General features: G+C 40.0%; 1 protein-coding gene across 2 annotated transcripts in view; it reads left to right on the top strand.

Annotated features, from left to right (window-relative positions):
• The window catches only part of SOCS5 (suppressor of cytokine signaling 5), a 60,516-nt gene extending 43,376 nt beyond the window's left edge, over window positions 1-17,140 (top strand). For both annotated transcript variants that reach the window (XM_064277135.1, XM_064277136.1), the window contains exon 2: window positions 12,864-17,140. In XM_064277135.1, the coding sequence (XP_064133205.1) occupies window positions 12,876-14,486 (1,611 nt within the window). In that variant the 5' untranslated portion in view covers window positions 12,864-12,875 and the 3' untranslated portion in view covers window positions 14,487-17,140. The remainder of the gene's footprint in view (window positions 1-12,863) is intronic.
• Window positions 17,141-19,996: the final 2,856 nt, after the last annotated feature.

Genomic DNA, 19,996 nt, shown 5'->3' with positions numbered 1-19,996 from the left:
TTCCCAGCTTTTGGTAGGTGAGATTTTATTGCAGGTCTCTTAAGCTAAAGATGTTTACATGATTGTCCTATTTTTAAAATAAAATTATGTATTATATGATAATATGTAACACACAATCCCAGGGTGTGTTACTCAGAATTCTTAGTCTACAATTTGGGGCAGCATGCCTCCCTTGACATTGCTTTTCTTAAATGGTGAAAGTGTGTTCTTCCTCGCTGTTTACCTCTCCCAGTGCCCTTCCCAGATACCTTTCTAAAGAATAATTTTGAGATGTGTACGTTTTCTTTTTTTGTTACAGTGATGGAGAGGCTGGATCCAAAAAAGGGAAACTATTTGTCCTGATTTCTTTATTTCTTGGTTTCTTTAAAGGAGCCCCAGTGGTGCAGTGACTAAGCACTCAGCTGCTATATAAAAGGTTGATGGTTCAAACCCACTAGCTGCTCTGTGGGAGAAAGAAGTAGCAGTCTGCTTCTGTAAAGATTTACAGCCTTGGAAATGCTATGGGGCAGTTCTCTGTCCTGTAGGGTCGCTATGAGTCGGAGGAGCCCTGGTGGCACAGTAGTTGAAGAGTTTAGCTGCTAACCAAAAGGTTAGCACCAGCTGCTCCTTGGGAGCCCTATGATAGGGCAGTTCTTCTCCTCTGTCCTGTAGGGTTGCTGTGAGTTGGAACCGACTCTACAGCAATGAGTTATGAATTGGAATCAACCCAACTGCGATGGGGTTTGATTTTTTTTTTTTTTTTAGTTTTGGTTGGTTTCATTATGAGCTATCAAAATTATTTGAAGCCCGTTAGTTTTCTTCAGGCCTAAAATTTGGCACAGAAGAGTGGTATCAGTAAGTGTGTAAAAAGATGATAAATGTATTCTAAGCGTTACTCTTAACAGGAAGAGTGAAAGGAAAGCGTTGTTATAAAAAAATTCTACAGTTTTAGTCCTTAGAGTCTTTGTATTTCTTATGATACTTTGTTTAATCTGCTGGGGTTATAAATGGTGTTTAATCTGCTGGGGTTATAAATGGTGTCCTTCCTAGAGAAGGAAATGGTCCAGATCACAAGTGTCTCCTTACCGTTGGTAACAGAGTATTCTTTGTAAATTACTAGCAGGATCATGGTCAGCTCACTGTTAAGCACTTCCCCACATCAGAGACTCTCTTTCTGGGTTAAGGCTGGGCAATGTAGTGACTGATCCACCAGCTTCCTCAACCCAGAGCTCTTTTGCTTGGTTGTTTTTTTTTTGTTGTTGTTCATTCACTCTTTTATTTTTTAACTGCCTTTTGGTATAAAGGGAAATTTGTGGGTGATTTTGATGCCCTGTGCTCTAGGAAGCATGATCTGTAGGGGGCAGTGCTGAATTGACCCAAAAGGCTTTGTCCCAGCAATACTAGTCCCCCCCCCAAAAAAAAAAACCCAGTTCCCTCAAGTTGATCCCGACTCATAGCGACTCTATAGGACAGTAGAACTGCCCCATAGAGTTTCCAAGGGGCCCCTGGCAGATTCGAACTGCTGACCCTCTGGTTAGCAGCCATAGCACTTAACCACTATGCCACCAGGGTTTCCACTCTGCTTAGTAAGATTGTTTGGTTTGCCTAACTGAAGTAACCTTCCTGGTGGTGGGAGATAGAGGCAAGACAAACTCACCAGTCCACCACCCATCTATCAATCTGTTGTACTGTAGTGGCTTGCGTGTTGCTGTGATGCTGGAAGGCATGCCACCGGTATTTCAAATACCAGTAGGGTCCCTTGTGATGGATGGGTTTCAGTGGAGCTTCCAGACTAAGACAGGCGAGCCAATGAAAACCCTACAGATCACAACAGACTGTTGTCCAGTGTAGTGCTGGAAGATGAATGTGCTCCCTAGATTAGAAGGCACTCAAAATACACCATGGCTATGACAGCAGGCTTGAGCATACCAGCAATCATGGAGATGGCACAGACCAGGCAATGTTTTGCTATATTGTACGTGGGACCGCCATGAGTTGGAGCTGACTCGGTGGCAACTAACAACGGCTCACCGATAATCCCTTCCTACTCGTAAAATAACCTTGGTTCTTGCTCTGTCACCAACATGTATCTTTTCTTGTCTTGGGTTGGTTGTTTAATAGAAACCACTGTTTTTGAGCCCCTGTTATATTCTCAGGAGCCCTGGTGGCACAGTGGTTAAGATCTGCAGCTGCTAACCAGAGGTTGGCAGTTCAAATCCACCGGCCACTCTCTGGAAATCCTGTGGAGCAGTTCTGCTCTGCCCTGTAGGGTAGGGTAGTTATGAGTTGTAATCAGCTCGACGGCAATGGGTTTGTTTTTTTTTATTATGTGCTCAGGCTCGCTGGGTGGTGCAGTTAACGCGCTTGACTGCTAACCAAAAGGTTCGATGTTCAGGCCCACCCAGAGATGCCGCAGAAGAAAGGCCTGGCAGTCTAAATCTGAAAAATCAGCGATTGAAAACCCTGTGGAGTGCACTTCTGCTGTCACACATGGGGTCACCAGGTACGGGTTGACTCAGCAGCACCTGGTTGTCACATGCTCCACTGTACTTACCTCGTGTCCTGTATTCCTCTGAAAAACACTTGCAAAAGAGAAGGAGTTGTTCCTATTTTTAGAGGGAAAGACCGGAGACTTAGATTTCACACCGCTAGTGAGTGACAGTGCTTGAATTTGGCTTTAGGTTCCTTTGAATCTCAAGCGTCTGTCATCTGTGATACGCTACCGTCAGCCAGGAACGCTGGCCAGATGAGAAACGTCTCAGTGAATGGTGTGTTTGTTAGTATGTTACATAAGACACTTTCTTCGTAGAATATGAAGCAGAACTTATTAGGATTTTATGCTTTCCTAGTATGTAGTATCTGTAGGGTAAATTCTAAATTGAGGCAGTGTTCGACAGATGAAGAAGGAATTTTGAAGAAGAAAAAAATAAGGGCTAAGTTCTTGGGCCTTGGCCAGTACTGCACGGATTAGCTATGCTTAGTTTGTGTTGCAGATGAGCTGTGTAGCTTCCAGTGCTTAGGGACACTGAAATTCCCACAGTGTTTCCTAGGAAATAGCATAGAAGTTTGTGATTCAGCAGATTCTATACATAAGGTAGTGACAGTCGCCAGTGGTAAAGCTGGAATTCAAACCCTAGAGCCTTTGACCCTCTGCTTTGCCCTTTTCATTCTGCCCTAAGCAAAGCACGTATGGTGTCTCTCCTTGGGGTTTGAGCCTGAGGGCGGGATTTTGACTGGTCCTGGAGCCCTGCTATGTGGTACTGTGAGTTAGAATTGTGTGGGTGAATTTTAAGAAAGGGAGATGCAAAATTGAGATACTTGTTCTTTATTAGAAGAAGAAATTGCTCTTAAACAGACCATTCATTGAAGTGTTGGGGAGTAGTGTATTATACTGGGACTTTTCAGTTTGATTTTATGTCCTCTTTCTTCCTTTTTTTAAAGAGCTACTATGTTTTTCTCAATCTGTAGAGAGGAATATAAGAACTTCCTGAACTTCATTCCTTGATTATGCATATGGTTACAAACACATTCGTGACTGACCGTATGGTTAAAAGTAGTTCTCTAGAAAAGCAGAACTTAGTCACATAGATCCATTATTTACCACGGTACCATAACACCCTTAGGACTTTCATAGTCGATAGGCATGGAGTAGAGACACCAAAACTTTCACAGTAGGCCTGTGATTGTTCCCTAACTCTGCATTCTTTTGGTCAGAGTTCTGTTCACTTATAATTCAAATCGAACAGGCCAGTAGTTTTGAGTGTTTGTGCTGCCTTTGTCCACTTTTACCATCAGAGTTATGCTGGCTTTACACAATAATTTGAGAAGTGTTTTGTCCTTCACCTGATCTGCAGTAGTTGAAAAAAGAGAAAAATGGTGCACTCTTTTAGGTTTTAAAGAACTTGTTAATGAAACTCCTCAAACTTAAGAGTGGCTAATAAACACATCCCAAATGGGTTCAAGGTTGACAGTCTGAGAAGGTTAGTAACAATAGAAGAAACTTCAGGCCAGGTCGTTAATCTCTCGGTCATATTAGTTTCTACATCAATAGAATGGAGATAATTATTACTCAGAGGATTGCTGGGGAAGAAGGATACCTGTGGGTGTCTGGCATGTGGCTAGCTCTCACTAACGGAAACTCATCACAGCCACCACCCCGTCAGTTGTAGGTAGTCTCTTTTTTCATGATTAAGCTTTCCAGAGCTTTGTCTGTTTTATTATCAATTTTTTAAAATATGGCTGCCAGAGGTTGTTCTCTTTTAGTAGTCTGATCCTGTCTCTGACACAGCTAACTAAAAAAAAGAGAAAAATACACTTTACAAGAAGCGAGAAATAAAGCCACGGACACAAAGGCGATTTTTTCTTTTAATTATAAGAGAAGATTGTGTACACCTTATTGCAGAAAAGAAAAAGCATGGAAAGGTGTTTATCAGCATGTTGTTAGTTGCCGTCATGTCGCTTCCGTCAGAATATCCACAGTGTGTATCTCTGAGTGACGGGTTTCAAGTCAGGGTTAGATTTGTCTGTGTATGTTTATGTAGTGTTTTAATTCTATAATATGTATATGTTTCATTTTTACCAAAAAAGCATCTACTTTTTTCACTTTTATAAAGTAATAGTCCAGCTACCATCCAGATGCCTTTATCTTTACGTCCTTGAGATTATCTTCTTAGAATAGTGTTGCCTGCACCGTTGGTGAACATTACAGGCTTAGTGATGTACTCTAGCAAGGGTTGGCAAACTACAGCCCAGATCTGGCCTGCTATCTCTTGTACAGCCGCCAAGCTAAGAATGGTATTTACATATTTAAATGGTTGAAAAAAGTCAGAAGAAGACTATTTGGTGACACATGAAAATGATATGAAATTTAAATTTAACTGGCTGTAGTGAAGTTTTATTGACACCCAACCACTCTCATCCATTTACGTATTGTCTGTGGTTCCTGTCAGGCTCTAGTGGCATAACTGAGTAGTTGTGACGGAGACAATGTGGCCCACAAAGCCTGAAATATTTATGTGGTACCTCGCCGTTTATAGAAAAAGTTTGCTAACTCTTGCACTACATTAAAGAAACCTGTTTAGTTCAGGTTTTTCCAAATTCATTTGGGCATGGAACTTTGGGGTTTTGTTTTGTTTAGACACTGCCTGCTTTAGGTTAAATGCCTGGACTTGAATATGTAACTTCCCAGATAGAGAATAAGAACATTTTGATAAATTACTGCCAAATTACCATGCAGAAAAATATCCCCAAAATATTACTGATAAATCATTTCCTAAGTAATCTGTAACTTGCCGTTTTGAAATCGTCTCTCACCTAACAGTTAAAAGAGTTTTCTATTTTTTAGTATTTTTTTTGTTTGTTGAGTCTTCGGTTATTAATTCCTTTTGAGATGAAAATGTGGCCTGTATAATTTTAAAATTTTTATTATCCAGTGTATCATGTATAGGAAAATGTGTATAGAATTTCAGTACAGTCTAAAGAATAGTTAATGAACAAATAGTCACATTCCCTTTACCCAGGCTAAGAAATAGCAAATTACCAGTGTTCTAGAAGCCTTCTCAGTGTCTCTCCTTGATTCATTATCGTCCCACCCCTTCCCTAAGGTAACCATTATCCTGACTTTGGTGAAATTCCCTTGGTTTTTTAAATTATATATGTGTGTGTACCTAAACAATATATTTTTAGGTTTGCCTTTTTCAAAGATAAATTGATTCATAATCTATGTATTCATCTGTATCATTTTTTCTCTAAGCATTAAATTTTTTGAGATTCATGGGTATTGATGCAAATAGCTATAGTTCATTTATAGCATTCCATTATATGAACATACACTAGTAGACTGATGAACCTTCCCTTAGTTATCTTAATGACAGATACAACCACAGCATCTTCTAAATTTATTAACTCTCTTCAACTCTCCACTTGCCGGAAGTGCTCTTTCTCTTGTATTTCCTATCTCTGAAATAGCGTCTTCATCCACCATTAGTCCAAGCCAGACGTTTTTTACACCTCCCTCTTCCTCATTCCCTGTTTCCAATCAGTCATCAGCCCTGTAGATGTTGACTTTTAAACACCTCATATCCATCTCCACTGTCACTACCCTAGCTGAGCTGTTGGAGTCATGCAGTAGTCTTCAGTGTAGCACCAAAATCCGTTCTTGTTCTCTTACCTGGTTTATGAGCCCTGCCTCTCCAGTTTGATCTTGGCCACTCTTCACTTACTCACTTACGCTATGTTAACTGCAGCCACCGTTCATGCCATGTTCGTTCCTGCTTCAGGACCTGTGCAGGTCTCTTCCCTCTGCCTGTAGAACAGTATTCTGATTCATTCCTACTCATCCTTCAGGGCAGTTTTTCCAAAAAATATCACCTTTTTAGAGAAGACTTCTTTGATCACCAGCTCCCAAACTATCTCATGTCTTCCTGTTATCATTAGGACTATGTGCAGTTTCCCCCCGGCACTACTGCAAACTGTAATTAAATAGTTATCGATAGATGCTTTTCATTTGATTGAGTCAGGAGCAGTAGTTTATAAAGTTGAATAAAGCAAGAAGCCGTAACAAGAGATTAAAAAAAAAAGTTTTTTTTATACCTTAAATATTTTACCCTAACTTTAAGCATATAACTGTGTTCATTTGTCAATCTTTTGATGGAGTGCAGTACAGTAGATCACTTTTATATGGCCTTTCTTGCTGCGGTCTCGTAATTCCTACCAAATGATTGGGTGGGACTATGCAAATAAGGTGCTCCTGGCCCACCAAGGGGATTGAACAGCTTGCTAATAATGCAGATAAGGTGCGTGACATTCTTGTGGGAGGTGAAACTATGCAAATAAGGGGTATGGAACCCTAACTAGGGGATTGGTCAGTTTTCCATCCTGCTAGCCTTAAAATGAGCCATCCCAGAGGCCAAAAGAGGGGACCTCACTACTACCAAGAAGAAGAGATGGTAGTGAAGTGTGTCATCTGGAGCCCGAGTCCCTGTGCTGAGAACCTCCTAGACCCTAGAGACAGAGAGTTGTAACATCGGAGATGGTGCGAGACAGAAGCAGCGGCAAGCATGGCATAGAACAGGTAGCAGCAGAAGCAGGAGACCAACAGAAGACAGTGTGTTGGGCCTTCTGGCCCACAGAATGAGAGAGCTGAGTGCCTTCAGGTTGAGGCTTATTGGTGAAGTGGGGTGCCTCTGGGCACTTACTGGCAGAGCTAAAGAGCTTTGTAACACTTTCCCAAGAGGGCAGAGGCAGGGCCAGCCCAAGAAGCCCAAGGGACCGAGAGGCTGTGGGCCAGGGAGAGGCCTGTCTGTGGGCACTCACAAGAAGCTGTCCTGGCTGAAGAACTGTGTCCTGAGTTGTCCCTGATCCTGAATTGTAACCTGTTACTTCCCTAATAAACATAACTGTGCTTATGGTCTGTGAGTTCTGTGTGGCCATTGCAACAACTTATGGAACCCAGCAGAGAAGTAGAGAGTGCCGTGGGAGAGACAGACAGCTGTTGTCAGAAATGGTAAAAAGGTTGGAGAGAGACAGTATGTCTGACCTCTGCCTCATAGGAATCAACCTAGGGCTGTTGATCTTGATTCTCCTGCCCCCTTGTGAAGTTAGAGGAGATCAGACTCCCCCACTGCACCATTTTTGCAAGGAACCAAAACCTTTTCTTTGAGATGGGTCTACTGGTTGCAGTTCCATATTGTGTGTCTTAGAGAAACCATTCCTATAATGTATCACCTGAGATTTCCAGTGAGTTTTTTAAGTAGAATAAGAATTTAGACTCTTTTGATGTATTCTGAATCCCTGTAGATGTTTCCAATGCTTTTTCCAAGGTTTTGAACCATTTTCTTGTCAGATATCTTACGTTTATTGAATATTTCATTCACCTTAGTCTTCCCCACTGCCCCGCATTTCATTAGGTTAAGTAACATTTAATTAAATCACATAAATACAGTAACAAATAAAAATGGCACACACAGATTTGGAAACAAACATAACTGTGACTCAGTAAAATATAACTCAGCCTGTAGGAACAGAAGAATCTGAGTGTTAGGTAAGTAGGCTCTACATTTCTTTGCGTGCACAGGTACATCGATTACTGCACTAATTACGTTTTCATAGTGTAATTCTGGGGCTGAATTATATGAAGTTGTCAATGTCGACCATTTTTTTTACCCATAAAACAGTTTTATATGGTTCAACTTAACATTAAATAAAAGTATAAAGGCTAAATAGCCATCCACTGGATAATAGAGACCATGTCATAGTAAAGTATATAAATAATTTTAAAAGAATCTAAAAAAAACCCAAATGGTTGACTCTTTTAAGAGCTATAGCTGTGATAACCATACGTTCCTAGATTTGTGGCTCAGTCTTACTATTAAACACTCTTAAACACTCTATTATCTTTTTCAAAAAATTACTGAAATGCCACGAAAATATCCGTCAAAACTTGGGTCTCCTAAATTGCCTGTGCTTGAATTTGTTACAGAAACTTTAATCAGTGCATGTGTCCCAGCATTTGTTACTGTCGCGGAATGACTTTGTGTTGGAAAGGTATTATCCTGGCTAAATAAGATAGCCTGAACAGTAGAGGAGGGATTTGAGTTGGGTCAAATTTGCCCTGTTTTTACGCACCGTGGCAACCCCCCTGGTGGCACAGTGATTAAGAGCTGCGGCGAGCTCCAGCTGCCAACCAAAAGGTCAGCAGTTCAAATCCACCAGCCGTTCCTTGGAAACCTTATGGGGCAGCTCTGCTTTGTCCTATAGCGTTGCTATGAGTCGGAATCGACTCAACAGCAGTGAGTTTGGTTTTTTGGTATGGCATGCAATATAGTCTTAAAACTTGTTGAATTTAACTTATTTCTAATAAAGTATGGGTTAAATTCCATTAAAATGAACTCCTGGAAACTATTCCAATTATTTTGTTTGGTAAGAATTTGTAATCAATACTGCTTGGCATTGAGAGGGCCATTGACTATATTAATTCTTTATGTATGTAAATTTTCATAGTAATGGAATTTGACCTCTAATTTTCCATAATTCTGATTTATAGCCTATCCTGTTAAATATCATTTTTCAACAAAAAGTCACTTGACTTACAATAGCATTATAAAACCAGTTTGAAATTGTGATTGTCCTTGGGGGAAAGAATGACTTTTTAGAAGTTAGCTTTGGATAGTTTTAAGGATAATTAATTATGCATGTATAGAAATGTGAAAGATTATAATGGATAATGAGCTTTCATTCTAAAATCAATGCAATTGAAAAAAAACAACATTTTTTTAGCCCTGTGTAACTTTACATAAAACCATAAAATAATAGTTGTAATTTAGATCTCAGAGGATTTCAGCTCTAGCCTGAACAAATTTCTAATAAACTTTAGAACAGAAGAACCACAAACTTTGACATGGTAAGTAGGAAGATAGTTAAAATGCCTTCCTGGTTTTTTCATGGGCTCCTCTGTGAATCACCATTGGCATTTTTTCCTTCCCGTTATTACACCCTCTTTAACAATGAAAACGGTACTTTCCAGTTCAAGGTGTCAGATTGAACATAAAAGCATTTTACCTCTGTTCCCTCCTGAAACCCCACTAAATTGAAAGAAAAGGAGTAAAAAAGGCATAAGACACAAACCCACAAGTAGAAAGCAAATAGGAGACAGAAGCAGGCCAGACTGACTAACAGTTTTTTGGTAGAAGCAGATAGAGAAATGAACAGAACTGGGAGAGCTGATCAGAGTACCTGCAAAGGGGGATGTTGAAAGGAAGCAGGCTAATTAATTAGTACTGCTGGCTCAGAAATTGGAGGAGCCAGTTGCCTCAGAAGGTAAGGGGAAAGTATGGAACTGAAAACAGTACTGGTTGAAAGTCTCTTTGATATCAGACTCCCATGTTCTCTCCGTCAACCAAGAGAGTCGTGCCTTTATTTGGATAAAACTACAGATCAGAGCTTGGAGAAATTTAATAGGTCAAGTCATAGCTGAAGTTGGGATATCTTTTGGAAACAGGAACATCTTTTTAAAAAACTAGGACTACGTGAAAATCAGGATGTTGAGGTTAAGACCCCACCATTTCCCTTCCCCTATTCTCAGAACAGCGATGGTTCAGAGGTAGGATTCTCACCTTCATGTGGGAGACCCCGTAACACTCCTGCCAAGTGCACCTGAACTGTAGCCACCAGCCATCTGTTCGTTGAGACTTGCATGTTGCCATGATGCTAAACAAAGTTTCTGCCGTTCTAGTAAAGCTAAAAGGAGCCCTGGTGGCTCAATGGTTAAAGCACTTGGTTGCTGGCTGAAAGGTCGGCAGTTCTAACCCACCAGTCTCTCTGTGGGACAAAAGACCTGGTGATCTGCTCCTGTAGAGATTTCAGCCTAAGAAACACTATGGGGCAGTTCTGTCACATGGCGTAACATGGGGTCAGCACAAGCAGTTTACACGCCTCACCCACACAGACAGAACTTCTCATCGGCATTTTAGTGCTAATGGACAGCCAGGGATCATCAGACAAAAATATTTATATTAGCAGATAAAACAACTTTTTAAACATTTTAACGATTTGTATCCTTGAAGAAATGAGATATTACATCCAAGAAACTGGAGTAAGATGCTATTAAAAGGAACATTTAGAGAACAAGGAAACACTCTTAGAAATTAAAATGGTGACAGGAGAAATTGTAACTGCGGTAGAAAGATAGAAAGTGAAGCTGAACAAGACAACCAGAAAGTAGAAAAGGAAAAGAAATGCAAACTAGGAAAGAAAATGATAAGATAGTCAAAAGCTCAATCTAAGAGGCGTCGTGTCTAATGAAAAGGACTGTCAGGAGGGAAGAAGGGCTCAACTCAGCGATTGACAGAGGCCCACACTAAGGATAAAGAGAAGCTGCTGCGATTCTTTTCATAAAATAAAAGCAGGTCACATACAGAAAACTCAGGATTAGAATGGTATTGACCTTCTCAACAGCCACCCTGAAAAGTAGAAAACAGTTGGAGTAATGCCCTCAAAATGCTGAGGGTGAATTATTTTCAGTCTAGAACTTTACTCTCAAAGAATCAAAAACATGAGGATAAAAACAGAACATTTTCAGGAGAGGTGAAGAGAATTGCCAGAATAATGGTGAAGGGAAGCTGTGGGGCAACACTGCATAGGCGGTGTTCGACCTTACTGAGAGTTCTTTTACAGTTATGTTAAAGAATTTGAGAGGAATGCAATGGATACAGAGAAAACCAAACAAAAAAAGAGGCAGTTATTTCAGGAAAAACAAATGGTTGCTGGGCTGACAGAGTCTGGAGGAACCCTGAGACTGATCCCAGACACCCTTCTAACTCAGAACGGAAGCCACTCCTAAGTCCACCTTTCAGCCACAGTTTAGACAGGCCTGTAAAACAGCGCACACGTGAGGAACGTGCTGCTTAGATCAGTCAAGTATAGGAGACCAAATGGGTAACACCTGCCCAAAAGCAAAGACGGGAAGGCAAGGAATGGAATGGAATGGAAACAGGAAACCCGGGGTGGAAGGAGGGCAAGTGCTGACACATTGCAGGGATGGCAACCAATGTCACAAAAACAATTTGTGGATGAATTTTTGAATGAGGAACTAATTTGCTCTGTAAATTTTCATCTAAAGCACAATTTTAAAAAATGATTATACAAGAAAGAAAAAAATGATCAGCTCTGTACAATATTCACATGGTCATATGTGAATTTCATGCAATTTATACAAACACTGAATATTAACAGAGTGGAACTGCCCCGTAGGGTTTCCAAGGACTGGCTGGTGGATTCTAACTGCTGACATTTTGGTTAGCAGCCAGGCTCTTAACCACTGTGCCACCGTAATAAACGTGAAAAAAATTTAAAGTGCCATATTTATTAAATAGCAAAATGGAGAAAAGAGACCCTTTAAATAATAGTTTTCTGCTGTCATAGTGTGAAAAAAACTGGTTTGAATTTTAAATTTCAATTTTTTCCGTTTCTTTTTATGTCAACTCTCAGGTTACTTAGATGAGACAGTGTGCCTGTTGACGTAGTCTTACAATAATTTACTTGTAAAGTGCCACAAGCTGCTTTAATATTTTAAAAAAGGAGTAAGAAGAGAGATGCCAGATTGCATGTATTTTGTCAATTACTACTTTATCATGGTTTTTTATTCTAGTACTTTATTATTTCTAAACTCTACCAGGATTAAGAATTTGGAAGGTTAAAGACACCTTTCCGCTTAAACCTAAATAGCTTATTATTATTTTTTTTTTTTCCCTCCTTCTTCCTTTCTACTCTGCCTTTTCAAACCCATAGATAAAATTTGATACATTGTAGGGTGGGGAGGGAAGGTACAGAGTTTTCACAAGTGACCTGTAAACTTTAGATTACTAGATTTGGGGGTGGAGGGATAGATAAGTGAAATTGGAGAAATTACAACTTAATTATTTTTTAACTAATTTTAATGGGTTACACGAATGTGGTTTTCTGATTATAACTTGAAAAGTTGAAACAGATCATTTCAGTAATACAGATCGTATTTTCCCTTTATACTTCTTGAAGCAATACTGCAGCTACCTGAAGTAGGAAGACGGAAATCACTGTGATAATGAAATTAGGTTGATGCATGAGGAAAAGAGTGTAGAATTTAATTGAGAGGGTTTGTTTCTTTCACCTGAGTTCTGAGTATGCTGTCTGAAAGGAAGTGGAGAGCGAGGACCAGCTGGAGTGATGGTGCAGGGCCACTCTTTCCTGTTACCAGCAGAACGTTTGCCTCGTCACTTTAGCAGGACAACGTAAAATGAGCTCTTGACCAATGTCACTGAGATTCCCCATGAGAAGAGGATGGGTACTGTCCTATTTTCATATACCACTTTGATTAATTTCTTTTTCTCCTTTTTTCACTTTGTCTTTAGATCTTATAATCAATGGATAAAGTGGGGAAAATGTGGAATAACTTCAAATACAGGTGCCAGAATCTCTTCAGTCATGAGGGAGGAAGCCGTAGTGAAAATATGGCCGTGAACTCCAACAGATGTTCGTCTGTCAAAGAGAAAAACACCAGTGGAGAAGACTCAGCTCCTCAGCAGCAGAGCAGTCCCTTAAGAGAAAACGTTGCCTTACACCTGGCAGTAAGCCCTTCAAAGAATCCTTCAAGGAGAAGCCAAAACTGTGCTGCTGAAATCCCTCAGATTGTTGAAATAAGCATCGAAAAGGAGAATGACCCGTGTGTCACCACCCCGGGCACAAGACTCGCACGACGAGACTCCTACTCTCGGCATGCTCCGTGGGGCGGGAAGAAAAAACATTCCTGTTCTACAAAGACCCAGAGTTCCTTGGATTCTGATAAAAAGTTTGGTAGAACTCGAAGTGGACTTCAAAGGAGAGAGAGGCGATATGGCGTAAGCTCTGTCCATGACATGGACAGCGTTGCCAGCAGAACGGGGGGAAGTCGCTCTCTGAGACAAAGGCTGCAGGATACTGTTGGGTTGTGTTTTCCCATGAGAACTTACAACAAGCAGTCAAAACCCTTTTCAAATAAAAGAAAAATACATCTTTCTGAATTAATGCTTGAGAAATGCCCTTTTCCCGCTGGCTCAGATTTAGCCCAAAAATGGCATTTAATTAAACAGCATACGGCTCCTGTAAGCCCGCATTCAACATTTTTTGATACATTTGACCCATCTTTGGTTTCTACAGAAGATGAAGAAGATAGACTTAGAGAGAGAAGACGGCTTAGTATTGAAGAAGGGGTTGACCCCCCTCCCAATGCACAAATACACACATTTGAAGCTACTGCACAGGTTAATCCATTATATAAACTGGGACCAAAGTTAGCTCCTGGAATGACTGAAATAAGTGGGGACAGTTCTTCAGTTCCACAAGCTAATTGTGACTCTGAAGAGGACACAACCACGCTCTGTTTGCAGTCCCGTAGGCAAAAGCAACGGCAGGTGTCTGGCGACAGCCACACCCACGTTAGCAGGCAGGGAGCTTGGAAAGTGCACACGCAGATTGATTACATACACTGCCTCGTGCCCGATTTGCTTCAAATTACAGGGAATCCCTGTTACTGGGGAGTGATGGACCGCTATGAAGCAGAAGCCCTTCTCGAAGGGAAACCCGAAGGCACATTTTTGCTCAGGGACTCCGCGCAAGAGGACTACCTCTTCTCTGTGAGCTTCCGGCGCTACAACCGATCCCTGCACGCCCGAATTGAGCAGTGGAATCACAACTTTAGTTTTGATGCCCACGACCCGTGTGTGTTTCACTCCTCCACTGTCACAGGACTCCTGGAACATTACAAAGACCCCAGTTCTTGCATGTTTTTTGAACCCTTGCTTACTATCTCACTGAATAGGACTTTCCCTTTTAGCCTGCAGTATATCTGTCGTGCCGTCATCTGCAGGTGCACTACGTATGATGGAATCGATGGGCTCCCTTTACCATCCATGTTACAGGATTTTTTAAAAGAGTATCATTATAAACAAAAAGTTAGGGTTCGCTGGTTAGAACGAGAGCCAGTCAAGGCGAAGTAAACTCTCCTGTCCCCAGAGGGCGTTAAGTAGACCTGCTTCTGGGTGCCTCCAGCAGCACACCTAAAGCAAGCACACGTGTCAGTGTTAGGGTTTAGTACAGTAGTAAGCTTAGTGTTAGTGTCTGTCAGATGCCATCTGCTGTGCCTCAGAGAAACGTGGTGCCTATTGAAACAACCGAGATAGAGCTACTGGGGTTCAGTAAGGCCTACACAGATGTTTTACCTATTTAGCTTAAGGGTTTGTTTTTTAATGGCCAGCGTAATTGAGCGAAGCAACTCTGGGGCATTTGCTATGAAGAATTCTATTTCTTACTGAAGAACAAATTATTGGATGGTATTTCAACAGCGTGACTAATGTTTGAAATTATTTTTTCTAAGAATTTTTCTATAACCTTCCAAAAGTAGTGATGTTTGTAGTTATTGTATATCAAGCTTCAGAAGTCCAAAAAAATAAAGACTGCCTTCCTTTTAGAGAAAAAAAGAAAAGAAAAAAAATGCAATTTTCTGGCCACAAGGGCATAGTGCAGTTCACTTAAGTGTTGATAGAGTTTGTAGTCAGTCTCCTTTTCTCTTCTGCAAAAGGTACTGTTCAGTAAGCCAGGTTTTCTAAAGGGTAGTTCTTAACATTTCAGACTTAAAAAGTTAGTGGTAGAATTTTATTTAAAGATCCGAAGCATTAATGATTTTTATGAGTGCTTTGACTTCAACAGGCGTTTCGAATAGCTGCTGCAACCTGGTCCTGTGTGTGTTTTTAAGGTGACATGTGCAGTTGAGTCGTTGATTCCTTAAAGGTAGATCTTTCCCTCTGCCCCTGATGTGTTTGCGAACCGGGAGGAAAATGAGACTGGAAGATGCCCAGACGAGTCAGATGATAATAACTGCAGTGGTTTGTGATGTTGAGATTCTCGTTAAACTGTAATTAGTTATTCGGATGGCAGTATTTATCCCTTTGTTGTAAACGCTCATAGTTGAACTGCTTAAATATAATTTATAGAATTTCAGTGCAGTTAATTTTTAATGGAAAATCTGAAAACTAAATTGCAGATGTAAAAGGTACTGTACAACCATCATATCTGTAAATAACTCTACTTAGCACCTTTTTGTCACTTAGAATAGTAGGCAATACTACTTGAGTGAGCTCTTTTGGAAGTAATACCAAGTTGAAGTTCTAGTGTTTGCTTCTTAGTATTGAACTGAATTTACAGTTCTGTCCTAGACATTTTGCACTAAAGTGGTGGACCCCGTTCCTGTGTCCTTTTGTTCATGTGCTCCGTACCACTGGTGAGTGCTCCGTACCACTGGTGAGTGCTCCCTGGTTTCCTTACCTGCTGCTACAGAATGTTATTTTACATCCATGTGGCTATCGCCAAGGCTACAAAAAGAGAAGCTATATTTGTATGCAACACTAACCCCTTGACTGCTGGTGTATGTTTCTGCTTGCTGGGCCTTGTTATGGCTGCTTTGCTGTGCTAATAAAAAAGTATGTTTGGTGTTCTCCTTGTAGATCTGCTGTTTTATCCATTTGCAACAATTTCTCCTGTAAATGGAATGGTTTGGGGTTTTTGAATAAGCTCACTAGATAACCTCTTAGAGTTCATGCAGTCTAATACTGACTTACCAGAGAAAGCTAACTCTAAATTTAACGCCTCTCCATCTTTCCAATCCTAATCACATAGACTGTGGAACAGTATCTATACTTACTGCAAATTACTGTACAGTTTAGATCTTAACAGAGAAAATTAACAGTTACAGTGACTAAACCTATTGACTTCTCTGCTTATAAGTGAAAGATTGAAACTAGCAATGATGTGTTGTAGTAGACGAATGTGCGTAGCCGCCCACTGCATCAGAGACAGGTAAAGTGACATTTGCGAACTAACAATACATCAGCACCATTTGTTGGTTTGGGGACCATTTTAATTGTTAATAAATGCCCAAAATGTAGAACTTGAACCAAAGACTTGTCCATTTTACAGCAGAATGGGGATTGAAGGGACTTAGGATTCCTGTTAAATCTGATAGGAGTCCCTGAGGAGCATATACCAAAGTGTTTGAGAACTTCATCCAAACCTGCTTTAAAGCATTATGTGCAATTAAGTTGTTACCACATAAAATTATATTGCATAATTGTTGGGTTCATTTTCTTGAGCTTCTAATGTACCTGGAAAATAAACCTCTTGAAAAAACAAAACAGTCCATAATGATTATTGGAGAAGGGCTCTGTATGCAAGAAGATTGTGTTATAAAGAGGTAACTTGAAACTCCAAGAAAGCACTTGATATTTTATATGCTTGTAACAAATTGATGTTCTAACTGTAGTTTTGTAGAAAGTATTAATGCATTTATGTTTTCAAAACTTTTGTACGTCAAGTGGAAATTGTTTTAAATGTAAATATTTGGGTTTATTTAAGCACGTATACACTGCTAAAAGTCACTTATGTTTTAGTTTGTGTGTAATATTAATATGCAACTTTTGGCTAAAAAATTTCTTAAAATATCAGTGGCTTACATTTTACGGAAGAAAAATCACCAGCATGAAATTGCACCTAAGTCTATATTCACTGCGTCTTTTTCTCAATCCCTTTGTAGCCTGTCAACTAAATTTGTGTTTCTTTGGTCTTTTTGAAGTGTATTTTAATATAAATCAGGAAATTCTTTCGAAGTTTTGATATATTTTTGTAGTCAAGTAATTAACCCAAGGAAAGTTCCCTCTGATTCGTATCCATTCTCATTATTTCATTCATAATTCTCCCTCTCTCAGTGATAAAGTGATAGTACTCCTTAAAGTGATACCGTTAGCATCGCTTCTGATTTAAAATCAGAAAAATTAGAGGCCTACTTCTGAGGTCCACCTGAGGAGAATCCTTGTACCATTCACATTTGATGGTCTGCACTAAATTTTAGTCTGCTATTAGAGTCTTGTTTGTAATACAGTCACCTTACAGAGAAAGCATCCATCAGGTTTTTTCCTCCATGCTAAACAGTACAAAACTTTTGAAGAAGAAATGGCTAGATTTAAAACAATTATTAAGAATCGTATTTACATTTACATTTTGTAGCAAAAATTGAACCCAAATAATGATGGTCCTCAAACTCTCCGTGTTCTTCTGGTCTCTAAGAAGGTTTATAACAGCTGGAACCGTAAAAACAAAAACTGACACATGAATCCTAAGCTTCGTTTGACAAAACTCATCGTGAACAGCGTTTGTGTTTGACATTTTTATCTGGTTGCTTTTAATTTTCATCCTGAAGCTTCCTTTGCTCCCTGGCACTAAACACTAATATTGTAAGTTTTATTGAGATTGGTCTTAGATCTCTAATTTTTTTGTAGCACAAAAAAGCTATAAAATTTTTTTTTTGGCAGAGGCAAAGAGGCTATGAGGAGTCAGGATCTAATGGAAGATACAGGGTCTACATCCATCTCTGGGAGTGTGTCAATACAGGGCAAGTCACACCAGTTCGTTCACTTATCCTGTACTCCAACACATACAATTTTACCTTGGTGAAATGAACAGGGCTGACAGTAGATAAGGAAAGTCTTCAAAGGGAGACATACTGTTTGATGCATAAAACTATACATGTATGAGGTTCGGGTTCTGTTTCATATTTTTATAATAGCTGATACGGAACATAGACTTCTAGTAATATGTTCCGAGGGATTTGGGGTAGAAGTTTTTGTGGGAGACGGTGAGTTTTGTTTTTTGTTTTTTTTTTGGAGGGGGGGGATAAGTTGCTATTTCAAAGTATAGATGAGTTGGAGGAACTGTTTATGTCAGGGAAACTTGATTGGATAGACTCCAGCCACTCAACAAATACTAATTGAAGACCTTTGTGCCAGTCAGCGTCTTAAGTGATGGATATACATTGGGATACAAGACAGTCACTGCCTTCTAGAGTTTATTACATTCTTGTAGGTGAGACAACAATGAAATACGAACAAAAGAAAGAATAAGATAGTATATGATGACAGAATAATGGAGGCATTATTTTATAGAGTCACTGGGGAACAGTGACCTTGAATGATAAGAAGGGAATAACCCCAACATCAAAGAAAAGAGCTTTCTAGATGCTCTTAATGAGAGTAGAGTCTCCAAAGCAGAAATGAACATAGATGCTGAGGAAGAATGTCAGTAAGAACTGAGGTCCAGTGAGTAGTGGGAATGGTCAGTGATGAGGTTGTAGAGAGTGGCAAAGGCCTGACTATTTAGGGCTATAAACACACAGTGAGGAGTTTAGATTTTACTGAGTCCAATGGAAAACCATTGGAGGATTCTAAGCAAGACAGTGACAAGGTCTGCTTTACATAGTAGACAAAAAACTCATTGCATTAGTCGGTTCCAACTCAGCACCCTATAGGACAGAGTAGAACTGCCTCACAGGGTTTCCAAGGAGGAGCTGGCAGATTCAAACTGCCAACCTTTTGGTTAGCAGCTGAGTTCTTAACCATTAGTGGGGCAAAATAAAGGAGACTGTTGTAGTCATCCAGGTGAAAGACTGTGGGGACCTGGCTCAGGTGGTGGTTGTAGGGAGAAGTCAAAATTCAGAATGCAATCTTCAAGGTAAAGCTGACAGGATTGAGTGATGGATTAAATGTGAAGAAGAAAGAAATCAAAGGTGGCTCCAGTTTTTGGCCTGAGCGAGAATAATGATGCTGTTAACTGAGATTTCGAAACACTAGTAAAGGATAAAATTGGAAGATGCGTATAGATTAGAGTTCAAGGATGTTGCTGTCGGATGCTGTCAAGTCAATTTTGACTTACAGCGACTCCCGTGACAGAGTAGAACTGCCCCATTTTTGCAGGAGCAGATCACCAGGTGTTTGACCCGTGGAGCTGCTGGGGGGATTCGAACTGCCAGCCTTTCAGTTAGCAACTGGGTAACCGTTGAACCACCAGGGGAAAAGAATAAGCCTGGGAGTCACTATACGCATTGTATTTAAAACTGCAGGACTGGCTGGCAACACCTAAGGACTTTACATAGGCTTAAGTATTGAGGGAAGTAAAGGAGACATGTAATCATCAAGATTGTGTGTCAATAGATTTTTTTTTTCCAGTAGAGTGGACTTGCCTTTCAAAAAATTTTAAAATAATGGAATTATAAACCTTCCACTGAATTTTTTAAAACTTTCATCACTGAGTTTCCACGTCAGTTTTGCTTGTGTATCTTTTTTTAGTATTTTATATGAAAATAATACAAGTTTATTCTAGAGTGTTTAGAAAGTACCCAAGATTAGAGTCAGTACCAATTTCTCCACCGTCACCAGCCTCACCCAGCCCTTCCCAACACCCATACTGTAATCTTCCAGCGACAACTGTGGCTAACATTGGTTATATTTCCTTCCATTCTGTGCATTTTTAACAATTTAAAGATCAAAGCTTATGAGGTATAGAGTTGTAGGTCTCAAATCACTTTTAGAGGGTTTATACTCAAATATGCTCCAAGTTACACTCTTCACCTGAGTCAGCATGGACCCAGGTTTCTTACCACTTCAATCCTTTGAGGCAGATTGAT

Source organism: Loxodonta africana, chromosome 26 (assembly GCF_030014295.1).
Source record: "Loxodonta africana isolate mLoxAfr1 chromosome 26, mLoxAfr1.hap2, whole genome shotgun sequence".
NCBI lineage: Eukaryota > Metazoa > Chordata > Mammalia > Proboscidea > Elephantidae > Loxodonta > Loxodonta africana.
Note: the sequence above shows the minus strand (reverse complement) of the source record. Positions and strands in the feature narration are given on the sequence as shown.